General features: G+C 41.9%; 1 protein-coding gene across 6 annotated transcripts in view; it reads left to right on the top strand.

The window, feature by feature from the left end:
* The window catches only part of LOC125760547 (sterile alpha motif domain-containing protein 5), a 127,295-nt gene that overhangs the window by 52,683 nt on the left and 48,915 nt on the right, over positions 1 to 25,697 (top strand). Inside the window, exon 3 of one of the 6 annotated variants that reach the window (XM_049420770.1) lies at positions 18,486 to 19,776. The exons of 4 other annotated variants lie outside the window; for them this stretch is intronic. In XM_049420770.1, the coding sequence (XP_049276727.1) occupies positions 18,486 to 18,497 (12 nt within the window). In that variant the 3' untranslated portion in view covers positions 18,498 to 19,776. Of the gene's footprint in view, positions 1 to 303; positions 1,503 to 18,485; positions 19,777 to 25,697 lie in introns of those variants that run through there. One more of the 6 variants, XM_049420769.1, reaches the window with a different exon arrangement.

Here is a 25,697-nt window from a genome sequence, read left to right as displayed (position 1 = left end):
GAATAATTGCAGCGCAAAGTCTCACGACCGTGCCCGACTTTAACGCGCCCTCGGTGTTTTCCATGGTACAGTTGGTGTGTTTTGTGTGCTAAGAAAAAAAGGAAATACTTTGCCGACTTTTTCCACACAACATGCTAACTTTGGAAGGTGAAATTGAACCAATAAAACTAGGTCCAAATGTGACTGTCGAAAGAGGAAGGAACGTATATACGTATGTCGTGCCAATGTTGAACTCTTTTGATGTGTGTGTTTTTTTTTTTACTAACGCTTTTCCTTTTCCTTTCTTTTCTTCTGTTGTTACAGGTAAGTCACGTGCGTATTTATGGACTCGCTAAGGACTCCCGGTACCCATCCGTTAGCGGTGTCTTAATGGTGGCGCACACATTATTCAACGTTTGTGCTTTCCACTTGTTTAAAGACACGGCGGAAGGTAATGTAGACACGAAAAGCAAGAAATGATACATTTGTTTTGCCCAAAATTTGTTACAAAAAACCGAAAAAAAACTAAAATCATGCTTTGCCTGCAGAGTACAGTGTAAATCGTCAATTTTTCATCACCACACAAAAGGGCTGGTCCATTTTGTTTATTTCAATAGGCAAATGTGGAACAAAAGCGTTACTGAGACAGTTTTTTTAAAACGGCTGTACTACCGGACCAGCTTCCAATGGTAACAAGAAAGTCGACTTTCCTGGGCTATAGCCATTTATAACCGGCCGGCTTAATGGCGCAGGAGGCAACCATTATTATGATGGTTTGATGCTATCGCCTTCCAAGCAGGTGACGGCGGCCTATACAACGACTTGCTCGTTGGTTTGCTTATCGTTTACCATAAGTATGGATTTGCATACTTGCGGTGCGAAAAATAACATTTCATCCATCATGGAGACTCTTTTTTTTTGGCGACATGTCGTACCGTTGCAGTGAAAGGCTGATTCAAAAATACTTCTACATTCTAAGGGAAGAATTTTGAACTAAATTCATTGAAGCAACTACATGCTGGTTCGATTTAGCTGAGGATATTTATGTTTTGCTTGGTTGGATTTTCGTTTTTGCCTTTGAATGTGAATCGATCGGGCAAAGCCTGCATTTACTACATCCGATGAACGCTTCACTACCAAGCTAAAAAGCTTTCCAAATGCAGTAACTTCAAATAGGAAAAAAAAACAACAAACCTTCAATTTCGCATACGGAAGCAAACCGACAATGCGAATCAAGAATGGGAAACCATTTATTCAGATGGATAGCAAAACGAGACAGGAATTGAAAATTGCGTACAGAATATAAAACATGTCTGCATGTTTGGATGAGGACAGTGCTCCGGAGTGGAGGGAAATCGAATACCATGCTAGAGTTAACGTAAACGAGTCGATGTTTTATATGTTATGCGCTTGATTCGCGTTGTACGGGCGTTTGGGACGAGCACAGCCAAAAAGGTAGTTTGGGTTTTTGGGATAAAAAATGAACTTGTTAGAATGTTACTTTTCTTCGCTTCTTTACCCCCTCCCCCCCCCAAAAAAAAGTGGATTAGGAATGGATACCAGGCAGGTGCCGTTAAGGCAGTGGAAGGTGGATTTCCTTGGTTGAACATTCGTTACAACAGTTCGGTCGATCAATTTCGGCTCTTTCTTATCGTATGCGAGCACAGATATAGGTAGAGAAAAAAAGAAGAACAGATAATATGAATATTGACGTACGTACTACTCCCAACGCCGGAATCTACCTGTTTCACTGCTGAATGTTAAATCTGCGTAACCCATTGACGGGCTGAAACATGGTGCACAAGCTATTCAGGTTGATTCGATTAAATTTCTACCTTCACAACTCGATGCCTTGGCTCGTAAAGAAGTTCGAACAGCGAGAAAGGAATGCTCCTTTCTGCCCGATAAGAGCTAACCGTTATGATTGGCTAATATTTCACACAAATCCCTGGGTTCAAAAGGGGTGGATACCATGTGATGCAAAAAAAAGAAGAAGAAAAAAAATGGATGGGACTGTAAATGGGTGCAATGATAATGCTGGCATGTTCATTTATCAATTTCGTGGATCATTGTCCTTGGGTGAGGACGATGAACGGTTTGTGTTTTTATTTTGTACCATGCGTCGTCTTGACCGTCGGCCATGTACATGATTTATTCTATTATGTCTAATCTTATTTGGTTTGGGCACATATTAGCATAACTTCAGGGATTTATTATAATACTTATCCGTTTTGTTTAAACATCTATTGTAAGAGAATGGGTACTGTAAAATATTTATTTTATTCTTGGTTGAATATGATTTAGTTTCATGAGTCGAATCTTTAAACTGCATGAAACTAACACATAAACTAACATAAGAATTGTTATACTGATTAAATTACTCAGACTGCTCCAAACATTTGATTGAAGTCTATTAAGATTAAATCATTTTATTATGATATATTTTTAATAATAAAAGTTGGTAGATATCATTCTTCTTTAATGACGTTCTCTTGGTCTTTTTTTATCGTTTGTTACAGCAACCTTCATCTTACCCTTCATTAATTATACATTAATTAATAAAATTAATTGCAGTTTCATGTATCCATCAAATCGTTTGGGAATCATGAATCTATGAGGATTTATGAATCATTGAATTTATGACTTTTTTACAGTGGACTCCGGATTTGAAAGACTCTTCACTGAAAACTCATATGCATGACCCTTTTTTAAAGATCGAATGAGCACAACCCTTTTTTAATAATACAATTAGTGCGGTTTGTATCAGTGATGGGAAAAATGCAATGTTGTAAAAGTCGGAGTAACCCAACACCAGGACATTCTGCAGTCTACTCCGGATCAACTCCGAAATTCCGAGGATATTACAAGATGATAAGGAACAGCGGAAACCGTCCATACTAAATTACGGAAAACTAACTATTGTAAACTCGTAAAGATGTGAGGATACCTATCCTAAAACTATTTAAATAAAGTTTTCCACAATGGAGCTGTGTAAACACTAATACCCAATACCAATACCAATTGAAATTTATTAAAAATACCTACTAAAAGTGTTGAAAAAACAGAAGAAAACTGTTTGAAACATTGGTAAAGGAAAGGAAAACTGCAAAAATTTCAAATTAAAAAATCTATTCAAAAGCTTATGGAAATCTTTTAAAAACTGTGCGAAGACATGTGGAAAAATATCACAAAATATGAGGAAAATTATATGTAAGAAAACCTTGCTAAAACTAAAAAAAAATAATTTGAAAACAGTTTCAAAAACCCGTAGTGCACAGCTGAAAAAATAGTGTATATTACGTAGTCGATTCCGGAGTGGAAATAGGAGTAAATATCGAAATCAGCACCCGAAGCAACACCGTAATCTATGTTGAATACATCTCTGGGTTCGATTCCGCGGTAATACGAAGTTGATCCCCCAGTACTCTCCAGAGTATGGAACTCCGGAATAGTGCGGACCCGATTACGGAGGAGAATCCGTGGATTCATGATTCAGCTTTGGAATTCCCATTACTAGTTTGTATCATAAGTATTACTAGTTTCTTTCTTTCATGTCTCTTTTTTTATCTATCAGATTGATAATTTTATTTAATTTATTTAAGCTTTTCCCCTTTTTTACTTTAACGTATTTTTGTGTCGCTCATGGGTGATAACTAAATAACTTTTTTTTTAGAATGACCTGGAACACTAAATAATTTGTTAAGTTTCAAAAGAAAAGTAGTTATTTAGAGATTGTAAATAGCAATTTTAGAAAAAAAACATTGTGATTTTGTAACAAAACATGATATCCTTAAGAAAATCAGAAAAATTTTCAATCAATCGATATAAATGATTTTTTTTAATTTCCTATGTTTGTGTGTATAGTTTATGCAAAATAGTGTTCGTTCCTGGCAACGCGGAACGTTTTCTTTAAACTTTTTCATTGAACACCTCGGTTGTTTTCGCTTGATCGACCCCGAACCTACCGATTATTTCAAAGCGATCTTTTAATCGATACGGTATCGAACAAGTAAAACAAAAAATGATTTTTGATAAAAAAGCATAGCATAACAGATCACAAACTGATGCTTCTTCGTTACGGTCAGCGGTTCACTGACCTATTCCTTAACACTAAGGGTTAAGTGGGAAGGGGGTTGTAATTTCGCGGGAAGCAGATAGAGAGATGAATCGTTCATTTTTTTTGTTATTTTCCGTTGCGTTTTGCTCATTTTCAATTTCATTGCCTCAATCTTTCGATTTGGCTCTGCGGAAGCTCAGCATTAATGAAGTTGTTCGTTCGCCTAATCCAACACACACACACACTCACAGTACCGGCACGCACACTGGCAAAACCCTGGTTTTGCTATCTGTTCTGCGTGGAACCTGTTTCGTGCGTGTCAGCAATGTTCTTGACGGTACCGAAGCGGACGGACGTTCTGAAGCTGCCGGAGCAATCTCCATTCATTCCGTTTGCTCGCCCGTGTTTCTTGGCGGGCCCGGTGTCCGAAAAACGTCCATCCGTTTTCTCGAATAATCAATTTAATATCGTAATTGAACCGCTCCTCCGGAATCGATTCCGTAAATTACAGCTCAACTTTAAATAAGCCATTCGCTACGTACGCCCGAGCGGACGTAGAAACGGGATCGATTGAAAGAGGCAAGAGTAAAATAAATCGAAGAGTTGCTGTCGAACGGGTGGGGTTTGTTGGGGGAGGGGGGGGGGGGCGAATGGTAAAAGGGAGGAGGAGGATGGGGAGGGGTGAGATAAAAAAAATTGAGAAAAGTAGCACATCCCGAGCAGTAGCGCCCTCTGCTCCCGCGAGCCCGGTTTTCAAGTGTTTGTTGCGGTGTTGGGGGCCCTTTGGTTGGCCAACGTGGAACAGATCGATTGATTTTTCTCCCTTTCCACCCATGGCACTGTGTGCCATTACTTCAAACCGTTGCTCTTACCGAGCTGTAACCATTTGGACAAGCTTCTTGTTTATGCTTATGTTTCATCGTTTCGATTTTGCCCACTCCTTGGGAGTCCTCCCAAGACTTATCGCGGGATTGACTTGGTTCGCTTTTGTGCCGCATTCTTTCGCCCGCGCTTGAGGGGCGATAAGCGGGACGATTCGATCCTTGGTCAAAAGGGCGGACACAAGACTTCAAAATGCTGATGTGCACCAAGAGGACTCACCCGGGCAATATAATCCACCCGTCCGTGACGAGTTCGCTTAAGCCTTCCATTAAGCCCGCTCATCAGCGAAACGGGCAGCTGTTTGGCTGGAGCAATTCGCAAAAGTCTTTGCCACGCAGTGGTACAGGCGCCAAATGCACACACGTGCCTGTGTGGCGAAGAAGCGATCGGAAAAGCTCGTCAGAAGTGGTGGCGTTTCGCTGCAGCCATTCCCCGTAGGTAATTAGCAATAAATTTGAAAGGGCGAATTAAGCTTACGTCAAAGCAACGATTTCTCAAGACATTTATTCCACGATGGATGGCCACGGGTATTTGTTGAGGGCGAAGCACCATTGAAGAATGGGTTCTTCGAAAACGGCGACAACGGGTGCATTAAATGATCTCATGCGTTATGTTTGACAGAATTACTGCCCTAAAACGGTCAACAGCAAAACTGGAAAGCGAATCGAATGAATGTACCAGCTTGCAATGTACCGGAGGTTCGAGTGCATAATGACACTCTGGTGGCAATTCCGCTCACCAGAGTCACGATGTTGTGTAGAAGGAAAAGAAAGGCCATCGGTGCCGCTTACAACCGCGAACGATTGTGTACGGGCACGGACAGAAACCAATCGGCAAATCGAAATAATGCACCATGTACACCGTTTTAGTTTGGTGTGTGATCCACCCCTAGCAGCGCTACAGTTGCCCTAATGGGTTAAATGTTTGAATTATTGCAAAGTCTGCCGTGGCACTATGCACCATGCGACTTGTGGACGACCGTGCGACGAACCGTGTGTTGCGCTTTCCGAAAATGAAATCGAAACAAGTCCCCATTTATGTTATGTTTCGTTCGGTTTTGGGCTAGCACAGCAGGGTTCCATCGTACGTAGAGTTAGAGCAAAGTTGTGTTACGTCCGTGTATAAATCGTACACAACACCGGGGCAAAGGATACGGCTTGTGTGACGCGATCAGTGCGATCTTTCAACGCGCAGTTGGAGCCCAACGGCAGCTGACTCGCTGTTAGTGATTATCGTTGATTGCTAAGGAATTGGTTTTGTTTAAAGTTAGCTTTCTATTTGTTTGAAATGTCAAACATTCATAGTGCATTCGGGTTTATGTATTTGCACTCTTAGATTTATGGCACTGTGTTTTATAGCAACTGTTTCGAGTTGAATCTTTTGTATACCCAGAAAACAACCTTGGAACCATTCACATTTTTAATACCAGGTTTATATGGATTATCTCTACACCGAAGTATTTTTATTTAAGACATAAGAATTAGAAATCTTCTGACGTTAATTAGCCTAGTTATCATAACAAATTGCTTCCATTTCGTAAGTTATGGTTCCCTTCCAGGAACGAATTCTTATTTCATTGCTCAATGCTATCCAATCGAAACGAGTTTCATCAGTAAAAAAACAAATCAAAATGAAACAGTAAACATTGTAGTTCTTTCTTAACCTTTTGCTTGCCTCAACTTTCACTGGAAAGTCAAACGGTTACGCTTTCAACACTCCTGGGCCGAGCAATTTTCCACACGATTTTTCCTATCGAGTGTGCCAAGCGCTATCGGAAGGGAAGGTGATATATTTTCTTCCCTCGCTAACGTAAACGAAGGCCTGCGACTGGTGGCTCATTAATTTTATTAATTACAATTTAAATTATAAAAAATAATACCATTCCACTGCCGGTTGTCGGTTGATATATTCCACCCGCTCTCGAAAGAAAAAAAAAAGAAGCGGCAAGGTTTTAATGCTCAGAACATGCGGTAGTACCGTGATGAGAAGGGTTTGCGAAATGCTTACACACTAATCTCCAAAGAGAAACATCCACTCCTTCACCGGTTGCTCGGTAGCATGGTTGAGTAGATCGTGCTTTTAAGAAATGCAAAGAGAAGGCGGCAGTAATGCTAAATGTCGGGCAGGTCCTTATCTTCGGGACGTTTTATCGAGCACTTCCTTCATATCCGAGTGTTCTTCATCTGAGGCGTTATCCGCTAGGGAGAGTACCTTGGTGCGTTCCTTTGGGAATGGTGGGATGAAGCATTAAATTTATGAACGCACCTTTTGTTGCCACGAGTGTAGTACGGTGGAAAAGGGTTTTTGCTGTGCTGGGTTTGATGATAAGATGCGTTTCGCTTCGCACTTTGACGATAATGAAGCACCGGACGTAATTGGAACCGAGGGTATATAGAAACCCCCTGCAATAGCCCGGGAAATGGATGGCAAACCCCATTAGAAGAGCAATCACAGAGTTGGAAAGATGCTTCTTGCAAGGAGAAAACTTTCAGCAGCTCGGTGCATTCATGCATTCGTATTGGTTTAGGGAGAGTTGGGAGTAATTATTTCGATTCGTAAGAAATATGGCTCCTGCCAATACTTCATCAGGCATCGGAATATTCTTATCGTATCTTCTCAAGACGAACGGTGCTCCGTTTTACTGCACGTTAATTGGATTCCCCTAATGAATGAATCCGCGCTGCATGTGCTTATGCGAAGTGGAAAAGCAACTGATCCAATTTAATGAATTTGAAAAAAATAATATGGATGGATCGTATTAGTTGGATGCGATATCGATGAAAAACAGACCCATCGCATGGAGCAGGCGGTTTGGATTGGATTGTAATTGCGATGCAAATTGTGAAACACCATTATAATTGACTGACCCGGCATTCTTTATCCCGTTTGTGAGAGGCCATTTGCAAGTGCACACTTTGGAAGGAGGAACATAAAAAAAAATAAAAATAAAACTCACCAACCAGTTGCAGTCGTCGACCAAAGGGGAATAGGAATCGTTGTCTACGCGAATACCCGCAAGCACATGAAGTTTGGTTGTGTTGTGATTGATTGACATTCAATCGTTTGCTCGTTCGGTGTTGTCAGGTTTTCGAGCGAGCCAAGTTTCTTCGCGTAACTTCTTCAACCTCATCACTGCTGAAAGATTGGGGGCCAAGAAATTCGTAACCCCTGCTATGATGCGGCAGCATCGTGGCAGACATAATGCTATCCCGTGCGGGTCGTTTTGGTAAGGAAGTTGCATATTTCATAACGAGTGAAGAGAAAATTTACATTCCATTTCATCTCAGTTCCGTAGACGCCCAAATAGATGAGAATGGTTACGAAGGAAGCGTATCTAAGAGTGGCGTACGGTGAGTTGTTTTTTTTTCGCAAAGTGTTTCAACATCGAGTTGTGCCACGTGTACTGGAAGTTTGTCTTTTCGGGGTCGCACATTTTCCACCATCCGTTTGCTTTACCGGTGGAAAATAAAAATCTACCAATCTGCTGTTCTCCATTTACTCCCATCCACTTATCTGGCGGGTACTTTCTCTTTTGTCTTTTCGACTGGCTGCTGTTGCTGGGGAAGGATTCCTTTTTGTGCTCGTTTTCAAACCTGCCATCCTTTTTTGTTTTCCGGATGGCAGAACGTCAGATGTCCGAGAAATGAAAAATCATTCTATTTACTTATTCATTCTCGTACCTTGGTGAAGTGCGACTTTTGCACTCTTATCTACACGGTTGGGACGTCCTTTTCAGAGGGGGAGATAGAGAGAGGTTTTTTTCGTTTTCGCACCCCCAATTCTGGCAGCGAAGGACTTTATTTGGTATGAAATGAAAACATTTTGACGTAGCAGTAGTTAAACTATTTGGCAATTGTGAGATCTTTTTTTAAATCAACATTTAGCAAAAAAGATTTTTTCAATAAATAGCCGTCATAGCCAACTTTCATCACACTATCCGGGTTGGAAAACTTTAAATTCCAACATGCGGACATTTAAAGAAATTCTTCAAACTCAATATTTTTGCACCTCTTCAAAGCCAGAAATCCTTGCAGAGAATAACATTTTTCTTAGGTTCTTGCACGACACAAAAGGCACGTTTCGCTGTGACGTCGCGCAATGACTATGCCATCGACTGGCAAAGGATGTCGAGTGTAGGGATTTGCATAAAATCGAAGAAGAGTGCAACTTGTTTTCGCACCAATCCCGTGACTATTATTCTTTCTTTTTATGTTCGCGCAGCGTTCCAACTCTCGATACCGTCGGGCAAAAGCGGTCGATCGGTTTGTTTGAAGATGTCTTGTTTTTTATCTGAATTTCTTGCTCCATTCCCCTTGGTTCGATCTGTGCTGCGTTAGTCGATTTTCTGTCACGGACCATTCATCTCTTTTCCCTGCGCTTCCGTGGGGGGGCATTTTTTTTGTTGCCGCTTTCGCTAGCAGCGGAGCGGCACTGTTTTGATTAATTGAAATTTGTGCTTATCTTTCAATGCCTTCAAGAGAACTTTTCCACGGCAAACCCGCATGATTTTTTTAATGCTCTCCTAAGCAGGAAGAATAGAATCTCGGTTTTGCTTTGTTTTACTGAGCATTTTCCTGAGCGGAAGCGAAACTTCGCGTGGTTTTTTTGGCCGAAGCGAAAACTGATACCAGGAAAAGACGGGATGTTTCGACGGCATTGGATGAATAATACAGCAGTGAGAAAGAACCAAACATTTGCCTGATTTTGCTTCCACTGCCATGGGGAAAGAAAGTGACGGTGGTTGGCTATATGTATCAGAGCTCGAAGGGGATGTCCGGGGCAAAAGTAAAAACAAAATCCTGCTTTACGATTTTGTAAGGCGCAATGATTTTCGGCCTCAAAACCGTCACTCGGCGAAAGCTGAGCTTATTTGACTGCTTGATCCTGGCACGGGAGAACACTTCTGTGGTGTCTTATTTTTAAGGGAAATGAAAAAAAAAGAAACCACACACCCACCCAGATACACTGCATTGGATAGCCAAACACTGGAATTAGTGATGACCCAAAACGGTAACAAAATGAGAACGAGAATCCATCGACGGGCACCGACCTTCGGCTTTGCTGGAGATGGACAGACGAACAGAACAGTCAAGGGGACCGGAGATGCTGAAGGACTATTTTTGAATAATACATGAGAGAAGAAGTATCATTCCGGTCATGATGGGACTCCTTTGCCAATGGTGCCACGGTCATGCTATCCTATGCTGGAGGGGGTGGTTGAAAGAAAAAAAAACACAAATGCTAGAGATGGATTTCCACTTCTATCGTTCTAGATTTTTGCACTGGCTGTCCGCTTTTTGCTCTTAGAAAGCTCCTAAAGCTTCTGTAACATGAAGTTTGCACGGAACTTGGTTGGTGTATTAGAGAAAAACAACAAAAATGCAATGACCTAATCGTTTCGCCACACTGCTGGACCTCGTATCGTCTATGCTACAAATGAAAAGCAAACAAAGCTCAAGACATGGCATGGCATGGTCAAATGGTTAAAGGTAAACATGGCGCAAAAGCTCTCTGGCCGTCTATGTTTGTTGTTATTTTCACCACCTATCTTCAGGATACCTGTTTGATATGAACTTGGGATGCATTTTGAATATTTCACCAAGCTTTACAAGTGGGATTTTGTTAATGCTTCTCCGAAACAATGTCTGGAGCTGAGTGTTTAATGACATCTTGTACGGGGGTTTGAAATGATTGGCTTTGGTTTCGGAATGAAGAAATCATGTTTGAAAAGTGATGCTTTAAGATGTATTTGATTGATATCGAAAGAGGATTGGCTTTAATTTTAAGTTTACAAAATATATTTGGTATTTGTTGGAACCCAAATAAAGTCCCATCTCAAGCATAGATCTGTATTAAACGAGAACGAAAAACACCTGGAACTTCAACTGAAAGGGTACTTTAAGACTTGAGGTCAGGAATAAAGATAAAATATTCAAAATATGAAAAATACAATATTATATTCAATACCCACTACCACATGGTTGCTTCCGTATCAAACGTATCGGCTAGTGATCCAAGAATATCTTGACCGATCAGTGCCACCCTACGCGCTTTCTTCTTCAACAGTAAACTTTATGCTGCAGGTGCAGTTTTTAAGTTGCGCTCGCATAAATAAATTAACCCCCAGCTCTCAGGGTAACCGCAACCCCCTGCTCATTCCAGCACGACGAACCAACCGGCAATGCTTTCGGCAGCGTGCGGCAGCCGAAGAAAACCAACAAAATATGTAATAATGACGTTAATAATAACGAACCAGTCCCGTTTATTTACCGGTTTTGATGGGTAGTTTCTTGTTTCTCGATCAAAGCGCTACCAAGGGGTGCATGGTTTGCCCTGGAGAGAGAGAGAGAACATTAATATGGTGGACACAAGGCAGGACTTTGGTTCTCCGCTTTAGAGGATGCCAACGACCACGCTGGAGTATCGAATTTGTGTCTGCAAATTCGTCCAGCCTAGTGAGCTGGAGCTGGAAGGAGAAATGACCATTACGATGAGATGGGATGGTCCATGGTTGGGGTGGTCCTTCCGTCAGTGTACTGGTGGTGGTCCCCGATATTCTTCCCTGTGCCGGGCCACCATCACGGCTATCATCGACCACCCACATTAAAGCGAGATTATAGCCCGGGACACGGTTATTGTGGCTCTTCCTTCGAACCACGGTACCAACGCATGCCACTGCACGCGCCCGTTCCGTTGTTATGTGTGAAATGAGGTAAAGTAACAACATTCCAGCGCTTCCCGGTGTGTAGCAATGTGGGCAAAAATGGTGCCGTAATTTTGCAGTGCCAAAGTAATCGGGCTATAAAACCGGAGAAAAAAACGTAACAAAAATGTGAGTTTCGGTTTTTTTCTTCTGTTAGCTGCTGTACAGCTGTCTTTTGCTGGGTGTATTAGTTGGCAGAATGGAACCCAGCACGGAAGTGTTTGTCTTTTAACGATGATTTAGAATTGATGAGTTCTTCGGGCCCGCCAAGTTAATGATATCCTAACGCCAAAGCCAGCAGCGTAATTTGTCAAGCCACCGAATAATTATGCGGTGTGAAAATGAATGCTTTGAAGCATCATTTGAGTGTGTTTTGAGTGGACCTCCGGTTACTGTAATCAATACAAGTGCAGTGAAACGGAAAAGGAATGGCTTAATTAAAGGCTGGAAATGTGGAAACGCAAAGTTTTTATTTTTTTTAAAGTTTGTCAATTAATGGTTTTGGAGTTTCGCACAATATTTATTAAGAAACATGATTTGAATTTTATTTATCGATTTTTTAAATATTTTTTTGTCAATTTTTAAGAAGTGATTAAATAAAGTCACACAAGTAATCTTGCTAATAGAATTATTTTTATTTCACTGGTTTCTAAATATGAAAGTCATTGAAAGTAGTAAACCCAGGACAAACTATCGTCAGCATTAATGCAAAAATCAGCTAGTTCAATAAAATCTTTCGGCGACATTGAGCGCTCGATATGATCGCGCTGCAATACGACAGACAAAGCCACGCAATAAAAGAAGCGCCCTTTAAGCAGGGCGATGACATGGCGACGACACTACTCCACCAAAAACTCTGCTCCAGAGTGGTACGGCTTTTACGGTAATGAAACCTCTCATCATAATGGGGCCCTGAAGCCGAAAAACCCACCGCTCATCACCGCTCATCACCCGGGTCGTGCCCGTTTCGCGATTGATAAAATCTTGCTTTAGTGACAATTTTATCCTTTCCTTACGACACGCAATTGAAACCAGTAACGAAACGAGCAAACCTAGCGCTCCGGAAAACCAAACACTTCCGACGACAAATGTTCGCTGCTTGATGCGAAAGTTTTTGGCCTGAGTAAAGCACGAAAGGCTTTTCAATTTTGCTGATGAAATTGCACGCGGGATTGGGACGATGAAAATTTATAGGGTTTTTTGGCGGGGGGAATGATATGCGAACACTTGCTGATGGGATGTTTTGTTTTTTTCCCTCCAGATTGTTTGAGTGTGTTTCAGCAAAATGATGATCACTGATTGAAAGCCTTATAAAGGATCTTCATTGCAAGATGATGTGAATGAGGGTGTTTGTGGACGAATCTTGATGACTGATGTTTGAGTTCAATATGAATAAGCTTTCTTTTTGTATAAAGTAATTCCTAATTGGGATATACAATAGAACTAGCTCAGTATTGATCCAGCAAAGGAATTACATCAATAAAAGAAGGAAAGCAAAACTTTTTTTTTCGCTCCGTTTCTCACTCAACACCAAACCAGCAAGTTGCCCGAGACATTCGAGTTCGATGTGGTAAGGTTTTTCGGATCGTAAGCAAAGTTTACCACCCACCCTTTTATTGCACGGTTTATATAACAAAAAAAAACTCCCCCCGGCAAGCTCTGTTTAGCTTTGATGTGGTTTTTCTTCTGCCGGTCAAAAACAGACGCTCCGAAGGTATGTTGGATGCCATGTTTGGAATTGTTCGTTCGTTTGCCAAATTTCGGTAGGTTCTGAACAACAACGGCAGCATCAGTCGCGACCGGAACCAGCCCCAAAAAGTTGGAAGTAAACAAATCGTTCACATCGTTTCCTTGCAAAGACGCTTGTGCGAGCTAATTTGTTCACGCGCATAAAGAAGCCCTATCGGTGTTTCTATGCGTGGTGTGGGAAAACTGTTGGTCGAATTATTCTCCAAGGCTTTGTGCTTGTTGATCGTCGAGGATCCCAATCATGTTTTCGTCGCGGAAAATTAGCTAATGGAAGTGTAATCATGTTACAACAGGCGCGTGTTAAACATAACATTCATGTAGCATTCCGCCCCGGTCATGGATATCGTGTAATAAAGCTGTTGCTAATGTGGCGTGTTTTTGTGTTTGATTAATCGTTTTTATTCGCTTGGTGCATGGTAGTGAAATGTAAATTTTTGGCACTATATTGATTAGCGCTGTACGTAAAATTAATATTGATTTATTGATTGACCTCGCAAGCGTTCATACTTTGTTTGGTGGAAGTATAAAAAAGTTTTGGGTAGCTGGCTACAGAATGGTTCCCGTCAGCAAGGATAGGAAGAAACAAATACTGACTCAAAGCTAGTCCGAACATGTTGTGTAGTTCCTTTGTGCATTGTGGTTCCGTATAATCGATTCATCCGATGTTGTATGTTCCAGAACAGTGGTTTATGGTATGGATCAAAGTTTTACACCCATCCCTTCACAATTCTCCACCCAAACGTTCTCATTGTGTGACCAGCTAATGGGCCTATAGATTAGTAGCTTTTTGGGAATGATTCAATGGTACAACTTCCTCTCGTAATTCGTTCAAAAGGAGTAGAAATCCCGGGGAAAATCGATAATACCTTTTCCAGGGCACTTCTTTATTGAACGATATCACACAATGAGCACAATGAGCGTTGCACAAGTACCAGGAAAAAAGGTGCACCTTATGCACTTTCGTTTCCCGAACATTCCAAAATGAAGCTTATCCTTTCCGAAGCAAAATAAAATGCCACGTATATGGCGGTGAGTGCGAAAACTCTTACCCCCTGGAGTTTGAACCTGTTCGTCCGTTCCTCTTACCGATAATACCGATGAGATTGGTCATTTTCCGGGCAGCCTAAAACACATGGGTCAGCTCTTAACGGAAGTTCGGTAGCCGTACTTTGCTTGCGCTGCAGTCTTTGTTTGCTCTGCTGCATTAGAATCAGCAACACTCTGGGCAAGGGTTGCCCCCTAGTCCGGAGAATCGTACCAATGGAAATTGGGCGAGGTGGGAGAAATACGGTCAAGTCGTACGACTTTCTGCGAACGTTTGGAAAATGTGGGGAAATTGAGCGGAGGCATTACCACTGCCACTGTCAACCCAATGTTTAGAGCCATCTAAATACTACATCCCCGTCCCACACGAAACCAACCCGTTAATGGTTAGCACCATCAAATGGAATAGTTTTCCGGCCTGTAGGGCAACATTTTCGTTCGCCATCCAATGTTTATTCACTTGCTGGCGAAGCACCAAATGGGGCGTAGGTGATGGGGAAAATTTATTCAAAATAATTTCCACACAAATTGTTCTTTATTTACCTTCCAAAAACAGTGTGGACAGTTTTCCCTCTTTTTTCCCCGGCGCGCCCGGAGGCTTACGGAGGTTTTTGGGATGAAAGTTAGCATCCGTCCCAGGGTCACGGTAAAACACAAACCCACCTAATCCCTGGAGTTTCGCACCGGACGCGGTCGTAAATTAGTTTCTGGTGATGACCCTTTTTGTGGTAAAGGATCTTCCAACGCTTTTCCGGTGCACAGGGCGTCTTTTCCCGGGTTGCGAGTGTGTGTGTGTGTGTGTGTGTATGTAAGGGTATCTTTTGTTGGAATTTAGTCGGAAAAGCGTAAAATTCGAATTATCCCGTTCACACACGTGTATGGGTAGGAAAAGGGATCAACACATGAATTTCTATGTGTGTGTGTCTGTCTCAGCAAGGTAATTTGTGAAGGACAAACTGTTTTCCAGCATCAGTTTTTAGTGAAGGTACTGGAAGGCTAATATGTGTGCGAAGTCTGTGGTTCGGCGGGATTTAATTTAGTGTTATTTAATTTATTATTTGAAAGCACTTGGTGTGGGACATAGAAAGGGGTGAGAACATTTAGGAAAACTTCGAACAAAAGTTCATATTTCAGTGAAAAAACGCAACAGAAAGTTAAAGTGGAGAGGTCTTCAATTCATGAAATTCTTCTCCGTTGAGGATACGATCTCCCAAAGCGCTCAAGTTTACAGCTCTTAGTAGCCATCTTTTAAACAAATTTTCAGTTCTCTATCAACCGTGCAAGTGAGAGATAAGCGGATCATCCGGGATAAACCGCACGGACGATTCTTTTGTCCGAGCGAGCGTCGTTAACAAACAAAAGAGCTGAAGGTTTCTGCTTCTTGAAGGATATCCTAGAAGAAGTTTCCCGTGTAATGTTGGTAAGAGTGGTTGCAAAAAAAGTGGACTTCGTATCAACGGCTTACTGCGGGAAGAAACAAAACAAAAAAAAATGCTATTATGAAACAAAAGTGTAACGGACAGGAGAATAGCAACAACACACAAATGAAAAACCAAAAAAACCCTTATCCAACACTCTAAAAGGAATCAGTTCCATTAAAACACTACTGCAAAGGATACTGCGGCAGGGTTTGGTTTGGGATTTTGCAAAGCAATCCCTGGAATGAAGTGCATAATCAGCATTAAAAGCGCGTCGTTATAATTATGGTAATGAGTACTGGCACAGGGAACGCTGTGCTGAGGAAGGCGCTGAGCGTCCAGCAGCGCTGCCCGAAGCGAATCACTCAGCGAGAACAATATCTGCCTTGGGTGTCGGTAGACTTACCGCCTGGTTCGCAAGTGAATTTGAATAAATGAAAAGCTCCCAAAAGGCAAAGGAAAAGATGAAACGTATCTGCTTTTTGTGAGGTTTTTTTCCTCCCCGATTTTTCCGGATTCCATGGGTGGGGACTTTTTTTGTTTTGTCTATCCATTTGAATTGTTAAAAAAATCGTGAATAAATGTGCCGTTCGTTCAGCTCTGTTCAGGTGGTTAAGGTGGGAGAAAGAAATCTGTTTTCGATTCGAAGATGGTGGAACTTTCGATGGTTGGGACATACTTTATAATATTTCCACTTCACGGCATCACGGGAACGTATCTATTCAGTCGGCAAAACGGTCGAGGAGACAAAACCGAAACTGGTGAAGGGCGTGATTTCCATTTTGCCCTCGGGCATTCACTAGCAAAAATATGATGACGCAAGGCGTTGAAGCGCATCGAAACGATGGTGCTTAAGGTGTGGTGGTCATTACGCTATGGATGAATTACGTTTTGATTCTTTCTGTCGTTCGTACAAGAATTTACTGTGTGCGTGGTAAAACATTTTATTTCTTGCTGTTGCGCATCGGATTCTGCAGCTTTTTGCCCTTTCGCTGGTTTTTCCTGGTTCTTTTCGGTTCATTCATCGGTCAAACTCCGTCAACTCGGTAATTGTTCCATTGTTGTGGACGATTTATATTTGGTCACGGTTGGATTGTGTTATGATTTAATGATTTTCGGATCATGTTTCAGGGGCCGTAGTCGGGGGAAATGATCTTCTTCTAGAGAATGGTAAATTTGAGCTTTATTTGAGAGAATTGAAGAGAGGAAATAATTATCCACAAAAGTATTTCCGAAAAAATTGAACCAAACGTTTAACGATTACCTTTTTGCTTTACGGAAAATAAAAAAAAACAGTTATAAATTTTAATATCAATAAATTAAATCAATAGTACCAGTTGTTGTTTGTCAGATGTGCACATCACGTTTCATTTGTTATTTAAATTTTCATTTGTTTATGACCGTTGTATCTCTTGCATCAATGATATTTGTTAACCTTTCTTCTGTGCATTTCTATTTTCATTTCCTGTTTATTTTCAATACCTAAGCAGTGACATCTTTGTATTGCAACTGCAGCTGCAGCTCGACAATTTCACTTGTACCTATCGGTGTATTGCTTACCAAATAAGGGTTAGAGTGGAGCAGTTTTGGTTTGGTCGTTAAATATTATGTTTTACGAGATTCATTTTCTAATGGAACAGAAAATGAACAGTTGTTTTGTTTATTTTTAAGCTTTTAATTCCGGGGTTTGTTTTACTGTTTTATTGATGTTCACTTGTTTACGATTTACGATGCTACTTGTTTACGATGGCAGAAACCTTACGCTTTTGGTTACTTTTCCTCTAGTCTAAAAAGAAAAGAATATAATTATGAATAGTAAGCGTGGCTTACTTGTACTCTTACTCTCTCTAGCCTTTCACAAAGTTAAAATGTCATATTAGATTGAGGAAGAAAAGCAGAATGTTTGTCTTAAGAAGAATATTGTGCAAAAACGATGGTCTAAACGTGGTTTAAGCAGCTCTAAAGGTATCAAAACCAAGGGTTGCGAATGTTCTGCTGCGTTTTTGGTGGGACTATAAGGGAATCAATTATTATGAGTTGCTTTCGTATGGCAAAACATTATATTTATATCTCTTAAGTCTGAATTGGTTGGGAAGTTTAAATTCACGAACTTTATAATCCTGATCTGGCACCAAGCGATTATCATCTAATCTTCTTGAGTAATAAAAAATATGTATCAAAAGAAGAGTATACAAATTGATTATTAAAGTCCTTGATAAGGAGTATGAAAGAGGCATTATGAAGCTAGTTTGGAAACATAACAAAAAGTTACAAATTTAACAATATTTTTGCAATCGGATAATCCGAAACATGTTCAATAAAGTAACGAATTTAATGACTAAATAATTGTTGTCGTCGGCGCTGGCCCACACGACAGGACTGGGGATCAAATCCCATCCGGACCGTCTCCCCGTAGCATGGACTGACTATCCTGCTACGTAGTAAAATAAATCTTGACAAGGCCAGGCCGTTCTAACCGAGCTGATAGTGACTCTCTTACCTAGAAAACAAGAGATTTCTGCTTCCCAGAATGCACTACTAACAATTTTTACACGAAAGATATATTGCAACCTCTACTCTATAGTCACATAACTAACGCTTAGGTTAAATGATAAAAAGTACTCATTTCCTATTTTTATTTGCTTCATTCCAGGTAAGTCCCTGAAGGATGTAAATTTTCCACTTCAACCCAGTCAGGCAAGTTTACAAAAAAAAACAGGTTTTCTCGTCATCTGCTGATGGATTTGTGTGCGACCGTTTTTTTTCTGTTCGTGTGTTGTAACGTCACGCATTGGTCACCTACACCAAAAAACCATTCGACCAACGACATAATCTACTCCCGGGAGAAATTCCGGACGTCTTTCGGACGGTGGCTAGTGATGGACGTTTAACGGTGTGCTAACCATTCTGCCCAAGTTGCGTGGAACGATGAAGAACGACAAACAAACACACCAAAAAAAACCTTTCCCACCATGTTCAATTTACGCTCGCAGTCTAATATTTCATGGTAAATTCTAATGCAAAACCAGGAACCGGACAAACCACGACGGTCCGTTGTTGTTTTTTGCGAGCGGTTCCGGGTTTTTCGCCGTACAAGATAAAGCACTCCAATGCACGGTGTGGGACATTCACGCCTGTTAACTTTTCCTGCGTACGGTGGAATTTTGTTTATGTCAAAACGGTGGTAAAGTTGCCGCGGATAGCTTTTGCCGGTCGCGGTTTTAGTGCAGCGCTGCGAATGAACGTGGTTTACTTTCGAGGATCGGTTTGACAGCTTTTTGATGGGTTCTTCCCGTTACAGAGCGTATCATCTCCCGGGGAAAGGATCCCAATTTAAGGCTGGAAAGTTACGCGTAAAAATGTAGCGAAAAATGGTGCTCAGTTGGAAAAAGTGGAACAAAGAATGGAATGGAAATGATGCTCAGTCTGAGGCATTTTGTCTTTTTTTTTCTCGTTTGCAAGGACTGTGTTAAGTGCAGCGGAAGTTGCTGAAGTTGACAGAAGAGGTGAAAAGAATCTCGCTTGGTTGCTTGCGGCCGTTGCGGTTGTTATTTGTGGTTTGTGCCGTTTAGCAGCAAATGGAACAGTTTGCTGCTTTTTTTGTTCTCTAAACTACCAAATACTCTGAGAGTGGTGCAGTTAACTTAGTAGAAAATATTCGACTCAAGGGCTGAGTATTTTTTTCCACGGAAATAGAAAGTCATCCAATTTAGCGATGATGCTTAACAGGTGCAACATTAAGGGATGAGGTGATATAAATTGACGTAAAACTGAATTGAAATATTATGGAAAAACAAAAACCAAAATGTGGAACAAAAATATTTGAAATTGGCAATGATAATGATAACTATTTTAATAACAATAATTTATATTAAATATTCTGACAAAATGAATTAAAAAGGTTGAATATAATATCGCTGATTGTGAATCAAATGGAACCATCTTTTCTTGGGAAAAAACTCAAAACTCTTGATGAGATGTGTTTCCGAGGGCAAAGGATATTCCAAATTAATTCATGAGGGATTTTATTCTATTAAAATAGAATAGCCAAACAGTATTGCTTAATAATCATGGTATAATTAAGGTGCCTCCTGGAACTCCATTTTTCTTTTTTTTTTGCGGGGAGTCGATATTCCACATCTTCAGGTATTTGTACAGTTATCACTGAGACAACATTGAAATAGAAAAAAACAAAATAGAGGAAAGAGCATTTTCCTGTTGTGTCTATCTTTTTTTATTGATACATAAATGACAGTAAGCAGTCAGTTAAAAAGAAGCTTACAACTATGAACACTATATTTAGTCCTTGTTCTTCTTCAACACACTGACAGATAGCATATATCCAATACGAAACGAAACTCCGAAAAGGGGGAAAAGAAAACCAGTGTACGTATGCAAATGTAGGTTAAGTGGACGCCTTAATGTATTTACTGAAGGGAAACGAGAAGTTTATGGCCGTACGTAGTGGAACGTTTCGAGTATTTGCTACTTCCTGTTTCCATTAAGAAGCATCCCTGGAGTTGAACATATTGAACGTACCGGTATAGAAGGAAACACACCAGTCGAATACCACACACTCTCGCCCAGCTAGATTCCATTAGAAGAATGGGCATTTGCCGGAGATTAGTACTTCACTGGTACGAGGGCAAAATCAATTCCTTAAAATCGTAACTTCCCCATTTTACGGCACGCCAGCCACCGAAGCACCGGTACCGGTGATCTATATTTGCTTAATTCCTTAATCCATCGGTGATCCTTTAATAGATCCTCGTGCGTTTTTCTCATGTATGCATCCATTTCGATCCCATATATCATTGGTTTCAGGGTTTGCCCTCGCTTGCTTGCCCCACCATCGTTGGATGGAGGTTTGCCCGATCTTATCGATACCATACCAGAACCGGCCGGGCAAAAAAGAACCGAACCAGAAAACTTGTGCATACGAGGCACTCCCGTTGCATGAAGACGGAATTGAACTGCTTCCGTTGATTGGTAAGCCATTTGCACAATGCATCCGGCGGGCGGAAGGATGAACAGGGATGGTAACTCCCGGGGAGGGGCAGTCGCATCCGATCGTGGGTAGAGGAGCGTGAAAATAACATTATCCGCAATCCGGATTGTTATTTGTGTTGTGTGCCCGGTTCGGTGAGAGTGCACTCACCGGCTTGGGGCATACAACACATGCACAAAAATGGCACACCAACGGTGCAGTGAAGGTGCAGTGAAAAGTAATCCCAATAGAAAATGGAATGCACTCACACGACCCAGCCGCTGTCCTCTACTGTTCGTTTCAAGTCTTGTTGGTGTGTGTGTGTGTGGTAGTAGCACCGTACCATGGAAATCGGTACGATCCAGGTACGAAGGGAAATTGACCGGAAGTGGGGTGGGATTTATAAACATTGCATATTCTAACTTTGCCAACCGCACTCTTATGTTCGCCTTCCTTGTGCCCAAGAAAAGGTGGTTGAAAAATCGATTTTCCACCTGAACCGTTAGAGGGGACAGAAAAAACATAGCTCCATACACATAGTAGTTAGTCAGCACGGTGGCAAAACCTAGTTTTGCTACATCCATGCACGACGCTTGTTGGATAGACTTGGGCAGAAGAATTTGCAACCATTCGCACCGGGTCCCTACCTATCGTATGGGTTGGGTGACGATACTTCACCACCGTAAGATATACGTTCTAAAAGCATGACTCTATCCGATCCGCACCTTTTCCAAGGCGTGCACCGTGAAGGCTCTTATCATTAAAGAAACTCGAGACAAGAATTCAGTGCAGTGAAAAGTGAAAACTTTTCCATCCCATTTTCCGTTCGCTTGGCAACCCCACCGGCGTGGGGGAGACTGCTAGGTAGTACGATGTGAATGACAAAAATGTGATCCCGCTCTGACCAGCTTGTAGCAGCAGAAAAGGAATTCAAACAAAAGCCCCATACTGCACGCTCGTCGTTTCGTCAGCGTTTTGCCGCATATCGGGGACGGGGTTTTGGCGCTTGCTGAAACCCTGATCGCAGCCCACGCGTACGAAGAAGTTTAGGCAGGACCGTCTCAAAACCTGCCCGTACCATCGCGGTACGTTCCCGCGGACAACCCTGCCTGTGTTGGGTGCCCCTGGTGGTTTAGCGCGTTAGAAAATGGTCCAAAAGTTCACGGGGAGGTACACATTAATTTCCACCATTTTGGTGACCAAGGGAGTTGTGGGAGGAATAGGGGAGGGAAGAGCCGTTGTCTGGGTCGTTTGTTAGTTAGGTTAGCTTGGGTGCGGTGAGGCGGTTCGTTGTCTTGAGGTGGATCCGAAGCAAGTGCACCTCATTTTCGCCGTTGTCTCGAGTGTAAATAAATACGACACCGAGTAGTACGGGCCAGTGGTACATATCCTTGACATGGCGGCAAACGCCTGAATGTAGACACCGCACATACAGCAAGCAAATTGGTGCAAGCAAATGCCGTTTTTCCGTGTGTTGCTAGCGGGAATGTACGAAAGCCACGGTGAGCAGCATATGTGACTGATGGGGGTTAGTGTTGCCAGCTGGTACCAGTCTTACACACGAACAAGAACACACACACACACACACACATACGCATAGATAAAGTACGGTTTACCAGCTGGGATGTGTACCGCCGTCGGTTATTACAGGAAGCAGTCATAATGTGCTCACAGGAAGTTAAACGGAAGCTTCTGGTCCCGGTAGTCGTTGGATCGTCGCCGCCTCCGGAAAATCGTTGAGCAATCGTCGGGTTGTTTGATAAGAAAAATGCTTCAACGAGGTTACGAAGGAAGGTGAATGATACACGAACGAGGGGAAGCAGGATGTGGCATCGTATGCAGACACTGACCACACACGGTGTTGTTGTAGTAGTTCGTAACAACATCGTACTGTGGAGGACTCCATTATAGATGGGAAAGGTTTTGCGTTTTTGGTTGGATTGGGCGAGTTCTGCCAGTAGCAGCACTCACAGGAAACAAACACACACAAACACACAGACACACGTGTAGGGGAAACACACAGCCAGAGTGTGTAGTCACAGAAATAGGAGCAAAAGTTTTGCATCACGTTTGGCACAGGAAGGGATATACGTGGAGTGGTTTTTTTTCTCATCTCTGTGGGGTTTAAGCGGAGATGAAGGTGAACCTTTGATGGTTGAATTTTGTCGCATGCTTGGGTTTTGCAGCACTTTTCACAAGTGTCGATTTGTTTAACATTTTCCCTTTTGCTTTGTGGTGTCTACAGGGTGATCCACACTTTGATGGTCATCCGAAATCAAGTGCCAATAGGGTAATGTGTTAGTTTACACGTTCAAAGCCAGTTTAATGCTTTATTGTATTTCTACAAAAATGGTGCTATTTTGCTGCTGTCGATGACGGAAGAAAAAATTCGAAGTGAAGCTTGTTCTAGAGATTCTAGAAGCTATAGGAATTCTTATATCTTGAAACATGAAAGATGGGTACATAAGGTATGCTAATTGAAAAATTCTACTCATCTTCAATCAAACTGGTATTCCTTTAGATTAAAATCCAGTTCATAAACTGGACAGTAGAAGGTCTCCATTTTCTCATGCAAAGCATTCGATCTTATTAACCGAAGACTTTGATGTTTTGCAATTCCCACGAAATGTATCAACTTGTGTTGGATTATGAAAAAAAAGACTTCATTTTCGTAAACCCTGAGCCAAAGAATGTGTATCACATAATCCCTTTGATCTTCAATAACAATCGCTCGAAATGGATACAAATTGTTGTGAAGACATAATAATTGAATTATCTTTGCATGACAAAAAAAAACACTAACCAACAAACATTGTAAACAGCGAAGGTACAAAAAACGCTGGATAGGATTTATATTGACAAATGGCAGATGGTTTACCCGGCCCGTTCCAACTTCACCAACGAGGCTGTAATCGTTGCATCAAAAACTAATCGCTACCGGTTGTCCAGTGAGGCATGGGGGTTTGGGGATGAAACAACATTATTAATTGTTCCCGCTAGCCCATAGATCACCAGGTTTTCAGCAGACAATAAGCCGGCTTAAGCGTGCCTCGGCGAAACATAAATCTTTTTATTGCCAAAACAAAGTTCCCTCACTGTGTATTTGTTTGCGTGGAGTCGTACCCATCGTACTAGAGGCTGGGCATGAAATAGGAATCAATAAAAAGAAATGTATTTGTCGATGGTCTGACGCAATGCCAAGAAGCACGACGCACGCACGCATTGACAGATGTTATCCGTTCCGGTTGCAGGCAATCGGTACCGTTTTGCCGTAGAAGTTTAACGACTTCGAAATCCTAGACCAGTGGTTTTTCGGATCAGCTCCAGTACCGAATAGTACCGGGATGGAAACAAGGGAACTGAAAACTGACTTTCAGAAGAATAAAAAAAAATCGCCCATTTCTTGTGCGCCCGTTCGATGGGCATGTGTATGTTAGTTTCAAGAACGTAGCTTTGGTAAATCCCGAGTTCGTGGACTAGATCCAGTCCGGTGCAGTTCCCCATGCTACAACATGCTGCACGCGTGTGCTCTAATCCAAACATAACAAATCATTAAACCAGACCACAAATCATTCCGGCAAGTGGCTGGAGCAGTCGGTGGAAACTTCTCGCTAAGCTGACCAGAGGCATGGTCTTGTCTACCGCCGGGTCTGCTCTTCGATACGGACGCAAAGTTGTGATTTGCTGTTTCGGTAAACGTTGTACGATGACGGTTTTGGTTCGCCGGGAAGACCCGGGGATCCGATGGTTGGTGTACGCTCGTTTAGGGAAGGAATCAAAAGTGTAAACAATTGGCCTAGCTGTCAGATAATCTTCACTGTCCGTCGCTACGTCTTTGTCGGGCAGTTGGCTGCCCGCTTATTAGGGCTTCCCATGGTGATCTTCTTCAGCCGGCTTATGACGAAGACTGTCGGTTGGTGGGTTTTTCGTTTCGAATGCGATTTATTTTCTTCGCAGACGTTGCGTTCGTTCACTTATGCTTGGCGCGATGCGGCGACATTGATGGAACACAAAAAAAAACCTCTCATCCGCTAGATGGATACCACAGACGCAATGAACAACTTATCGAAAAACCCGATGGAACAGGGAACAGTCGGTAACGAGTGGAACTTGTTGAGATGATGGTATCCCATAAATCAGTAAAGTGCGGCAAAAATATGGCACAGTTTGTGATAATGCAAGAAACACCCATGGGATGTGAACGATTGTGCCAAGATAAAAGTCTAATACAATTTTTTGTACCCTGTCCATGCTGAAATTGAAGTAAATCACTCCCGCTGCCGATAATGATCAACGTCAAGTGAGTGAAAAGCTCGGGTCGGAAGCATAAGTCGTCTGTTTACCGTTTTGGTGGTAATGGAGGGCGTACAGGGAGTTTGAGTTTCCCATTTACTCGAACTCCACCAGTCGGTCGTTGAAGATAAATCAATTTTTAACCAACTTTTTTTCTTTCTTCAATATGCGGCGGTATCGATCGATCGCAGGGCGGGCGGAATTGGTAGACATTGACAGGTAAACGATAAGACCTTATCGACGGTCATTGATCGTATTGGCTGCCATTACAGTGCTTGCCGTTTGGTGTAGTAGCTTTTTTTGTTGTTGATGTTGCTTCTATCTCCTTTAACGGGCTCCATCTTTTATAGATTGTCCTGATGTCGATCCCGGGCCAGCTTTTATCCACGATTGATGTTCTGGTTTTTTTTTTGTTCGCTCCCTCTCTCCATCTTTGGGATCACGTTCGGATAAAGATTGGTTATTGTTGATGTCGATGGCGTTGTTGCGCTTGGGAGTAACTTCAAGTGTTCGGATTAATGCGCCAGCAGTCGTGACACGATGGGCTGCAGCAGGTTTCGATCATCCGGTATGCGTTGCTTCCAT

Source organism: Anopheles funestus, chromosome 2RL (assembly GCF_943734845.2).
Source record: "Anopheles funestus chromosome 2RL, idAnoFuneDA-416_04, whole genome shotgun sequence".
Lineage (NCBI taxonomy): Eukaryota > Metazoa > Arthropoda > Insecta > Diptera > Culicidae > Anopheles > Anopheles funestus.
The sequence above is the reverse complement of the archived record's forward strand: the minus strand, read 5'-3'. Positions and strand labels throughout refer to the sequence as shown.